This window comes from Pogoniulus pusillus, chromosome 27 (assembly GCF_015220805.1).
Source record: "Pogoniulus pusillus isolate bPogPus1 chromosome 27, bPogPus1.pri, whole genome shotgun sequence".
Classification (NCBI taxonomy): Eukaryota; Metazoa; Chordata; class Aves; order Piciformes; family Lybiidae; genus Pogoniulus; species Pogoniulus pusillus.
Genome location: NC_087290.1, coordinates 9,663,826 through 9,668,599, shown reverse-complemented (window position 1 = coordinate 9,668,599; position 4,774 = coordinate 9,663,826). Strand labels below are relative to the sequence as shown.

Sequence of the window (4,774 nt, the reverse complement as noted above, 5' to 3'; positions counted from 1 at the left end):
AGCACATTTCTGCCGGCTCCAGGCGCCGCCTGCGCGCTGCAGCACCCGAGAGAGCCCCCAAGCCTCACGCCAACACAACGCTCCCTTCCCGCCCACTGCCGGGCGGGGCCGCGGGCTCCGCCTTTAAGCCTGCCGAAGCTCCGCCCACAGCGCACTGCCCACGCCCCGCTGCCGCGCGGCGCTTCCTGTTCCCGCTCCGCCGGCTTCCGGCTTCGCTCCCTGCGGCGCGGCGGTGCGGTGAGAGACCGAGGGGCGGCTGGGGGGGGCCTCGGAGAGGGACCGGGGCAGGGGTCTCTCGCTAGGCTGCAGCTGCGCTGGGGGAAGTGGCTGAGGCGCTGAACAGGACCGAGCCTTACTCTCAGCCCTGCTGGTAGGGAGGCTGCTGAGGCTGGGCCTGGCGCGGAGAGCCAAGGGGACGGGCGAATGACTCCTAGTCTCTTGAAGCTTTCTCTTTTATCTTCTTCTTCGCGAGAGACGCTCAGCAGAGCTCTTTGGCTCTCCTGTCCTTCTGGTAGCTCCTTTGTGCTCTGTGTGTGTTGCTTATTTGCTGTGTGTTTGCCTCTCCCCGGCCTGGTCACTAGTTGCTGCCGGTTAGTCCTGTTTTACACTTACTCGTCCAGCCCTTTGGCTTGCACGGCTGAGTCAAAGATGGCAAAAGCAACCCCGAGCATTGTTTCCTGAAGCATTTCATCCTATGAATGTATCTCTGTAGCCTTAAACTTTTCTTTTGATGTGTCGTGCATCAAAGCAAGCGTTATTTAGCCTTACAAAATGGACAGACGGAGAATTCAACAGGTGCTGCTTGTGCTTAGAAGTTCATAGCTGCGTGGGAGGCAAAAAGGCCACTAGTCTTCATCACTTTTAGTATTGGTTCAAGTCCTCTAATGTTAAGCTAGCTATTTTGCCCGTGACACTTATAAGAGCGATACAGAAAGGTCTCTCTGATTAAAACAAATAAGGTAATGAGGTGTAATTACTTGCAGGAAAGAACTAACTCTGAATTGATTACACTTGCTGTCGGTCAGACAGCTCTCTGGTATGCAATTTATGCTTTGAAAAGCTTATTACCTTTCTTAGGTTTCATCATCTTGGCTAATAATGAGGTGTGCGGAAGCAGATGACTTCCTGAACACAAGTTATAGGCTGCTCCCTGTTTGGGTTAATTCTGCCCATATATAGACTTGGTTAACAGGTGTCCAGCAAAACCAGCTGCTGGAGTGCAAGTTAAATTCACAGTAACTTCCACAGCTTCATGTCCGTATTGTCTGTATAACAGCTGGTACAATTCAAAGGAATTGTGTGGGCTTTGTGGGATAAGGTCACCTCACACTCTGATGTCTGTTTTTATTGCCATCCTGAGGTGACTTTCCCTGATAATGAGGTCGTGTTCATATCCTTCCTCATACCGTGAAACAGAGCTCAGGTAGTGCACTGTGTGGAGCTTTGAACTGCTTGTATCTACCCTGTCTCTCCAACAAAATGGCCTGAAGTGGTTCTGAAGTGACAGTTACCATTTTGGTATAAAAAAATGCTTTTGTTTTTTTTTTTTCCTTTGTTACACTAACATATCTGCTTACTTGTTACCAGGCACTGGATGACCATAACTAAACGATGTCTGTGCCACGGGGAGCTGTCCATGCAAAATGGATAGTGGGGAAAGTGATAGGAACCAAAATGCAGAAAACCGCCAAAGTGAGAGTAACGAGGCTGGTGCTAGATCCTTACTTACTGAAGGTAAGGGCTGGTAAACAATTTTGTCTTGCATTGTTACTTTTTTGTACTGTGCAGAGGGATGTTTTATTGATTTGCCTCCATAGAATAGCTCTTAATGCAAGTTCCTTATGGAACCTTCTTAACAATTTGGTTGTGGGATGACTGCAAAGGACGAAAAGTGATGTGTTGTGAGAACGCTTCCTTACAAATTAGCTGCTAAATGTATTTCTTTGAAGTGCTTTGTTAATGCAGTTTGTTTGATCTCAGTTGAGAAGGTAAGTTTTTGTTGTCTCACACTCAAGTTGAATTTTTCATACCGATTTGGAGTGTGCTTTTGTTTTGGAAACTTGGCATTACATTAGTCACTTCTACAATAAATTTTGTATCGGTTCTGTGTGCATAATTGTAAGCATGCCTACTGTTGATACTGTGATGTGCTGTACAGTCTTTTTATCACTTCTAATTGTGCATTTCAAGCAAGTAGGTTAAAATTAGCACTTTCTTCATTTTCATATGGAGAAATCAATGATACATGTACTACGACTGCAGTACTAACTTGCTTTTAGTGAACAGAAGATTAAAGAGAGAGTCAGGATTAGATAATAGGTCTTGGGTACCCCAACAGAAGAACCTGTTCATTCATAAAAGAAAGATTCTGTTCCAATAAGAATGAATGTTTACTTTTTATATAAAATAGAGTAAGGAAACTATCAAATGATAAACTTCAAAATATTGATTTTTTTGAGGTGATGATCTTCAGATGTATTAAGATGAATAATAACTAATGAAGAGTTCTTGAGGTGTGGACTGCACAGAAAAGTTATTGAGCTTGGAAGGGCTGTTCTCTGTAAATGCTGCTGTAAGACTTCCTAAGGAGAGAAAAAGTGAACTAGGGAGTCAAGAGGCTGGTAACAAGTGGTGATGCTAGGAAAGGGGAAGCGATGTGAAGAGCTTATTCTTTTCATCTACAGCCACCTGTATCACAATGAACAGCTCTTTGTACTTGGCTTTTTTTTTCCTATTTGTTGTTCTATGGGCTTGGTTAGCAACAGTGTTGTAACACCAGAGAGATTGTCAGGGAAGGGTAGTGCTGTGCTTTCTTTGAAAAACAAATTGTGTAGTTGTGTTTCTCTTCATGATCCAAACTGAATCCTATTTAAAAATACTACTTTACCTCTCTTTAGTGCAATTCAGCTTGTTTTCTGTTAACTGTATACTTTCCAATTACCTAATTTTGCAATCTAATGCCAAGGTCTCCTTTTTTCCTCTTACAGTTCTTTAACAAACGAAAAACCTATTTTGCCCATGACCCGTTGCAGCAGTGTGTTGTTGGAGATATTGTTCTTCTGAAAGCTTTGCCTGAGAGAAGGAGCAAACATGTGAAACACGAACTGGCTGAAATTGTTTTCAAGGTTGGAAATGTGATAGATCCAATAACAGGAAAGCCCTGTGCTGGAACCAGGTTCCTTGAAAATCTGTCAGATTCAGAAAACCTGACAGAGGCAGATACCACCTATCTAAGTGAAAAACTGCAGGAACTTAAAGTTTGTTCAACAGACAAATAGTGGGGAAAACATTTAAACAGAGGGCTTTTCAGCTTGTCTGTCAGGGATGTTTGGGCCCTGCTGATGTATGTTAAATATTTCAATGAAATCTGTAGCAAAAGAGTAAACATAGTTGCTGATAAGAACAGGTGTTACAGGTTGAGAGGCACCTCAAATCTTTTAATGAAAGACAGAGAAAATGTGAGTTTAGTGTTAACACTTCATTTTGTTGCATGTAGTACTGCTCCAAGCCTTGACAAATTTCAAAACCCAGCTGCTTGCTTCAAATGATTCTTTGTGTTGAGAAAGACAGGCATATAACTGTATATGACATTGGTGGTTCTGTATTTCAGACAGTCTTTTGTGGCTTGTAGGATTACTTAAGATAATGCTATTAAACCTTTTGAGAGGAAGTGTAGAATTTTAAAACCAAGTTTATCTGCACGTGTCCTTATTTCCTGTTACAGTCAGTCATACTACATTGCAGTACCTTCTAACTCCCAAAATATGTAATAAAAACACAGCCACTTCCCTTTCTAATGGTAGAAAGGTGAGAATAAAAACTTTGGGTAGCTTAGCGTGATTGTCTTTGTCACCTGTGCAAAGAAAGTATTTGGTTCCGGGAGAGATGGACATTGTTGAACTGCCAGCAGAAGATAGAAGCTGATGAGAGTACAAAGACAAAGTGGTAGATGGTTAGATTTAGTCTCATCAGAAAAACTAATTAAAATGTCACATTTTTTGGACAGAGACGTACTGATTTGCTGCATCCTCTAATTTGAAACTAGGAGGCCATAGCAGTTAATGATTATCCTGCTAAAGCTCTGGGGATCTTGTGTCCTGTCTTTAGGACATGAAGAAGACTAAGTGTGCAGGTGTTGCAACAGCCTGGTGTTGCTGCCTTTTCACTCAGATCTAAAGGGGCTTCTGCTTCAAACTCCAGTGTTTTTGGGGACAGCATTTCATGTCCCTGTATGAAGGGGAGAGTGCTATGAGAAATCCTTTTTTAAGTGGCTATCTACATCATTGGTCTTTAAGACCCAAAGTTAAACAAGGTGTATCTGAACAGAGTTCCTGTGACCTCAGTTATCATACTGTAATTATCATATACACTGAGCCAGCTTATGCTAGTATCAATTCTGTTCTCTTCCATTTGCCCTTTATCTTCCTTCACTTTCACCTGTCTGCAAACTGTTAAAATCCAGTTGGATTCAACTATTTTTTTTTGGCCAGGAAGAATGAGAAACTTGAACTTTTAGTACTTCAAACCAAAAAATACAGCTCGTAGAATGCTGGTCTTCCAGTATTATCCAGCATGTCAAATCAGTAAGCTGGCATGTCAAAGACAGCTTGATTCAAATGTAAATTAGTAAGTGTGGTTTCTGAGGAAGTGTCTTAAACATACAGCTGTAGGTTATTCTTGCTAATAAGGTTCTTGAAGTGGTTTAGGTTTATGTAAATCAGTCAGTAACTGCAGCTGGCTGACTTAAGTTCTCATCAGCGTGAAAGGAAACCTG

At 42.3% G+C, this 4,774-nt stretch overlaps 1 protein-coding gene across 2 annotated transcripts; it reads left to right on the top strand.

Annotated features, from left to right (window-relative positions):
• Positions 1–141: 141 nt before the first annotated feature.
• Positions 142–3,834, top strand: MRPS17 (mitochondrial ribosomal protein S17). 2 transcript variants are annotated; one of them, XM_064166281.1, is made up of 3 exons: positions 142–237; positions 1,588–1,734; positions 2,988–3,834. In XM_064166281.1, the coding sequence occupies exons 2-3, from the start codon at positions 1,612–1,614 to the stop codon at positions 3,276–3,278; spliced, it is 414 nt and encodes a 137-aa protein (XP_064022351.1). In that variant the 5' UTR covers positions 142–237; positions 1,588–1,611; the 3' UTR covers positions 3,279–3,834. The 2 variants fall into 2 exon arrangements, with proteins under 2 accessions (XP_064022351.1, XP_064022352.1); XM_064166282.1 differs by lacking the exon at positions 142–237 and adding an exon at positions 253–370.
• The last annotated feature ends 940 nt before the right edge of the window (positions 3,835–4,774 follow it).

Bases quoted from the DNA above. Each gene is read 5' to 3' on its own strand.
- MRPS17 (XM_064166281.1), top strand. From the start codon at position 1,612: ATGTCTGTGCCACGGGGAGCTGTCCATGCAAAATGGATAGTGGGGAAA. The intron at 1,735-2,987 runs GTAAGGGCTGGT...TTCCTCTTACAG, and splicing joins TAGATCCTTACTTACTGAAG to TTCTTTAACAAACGAAAAAC.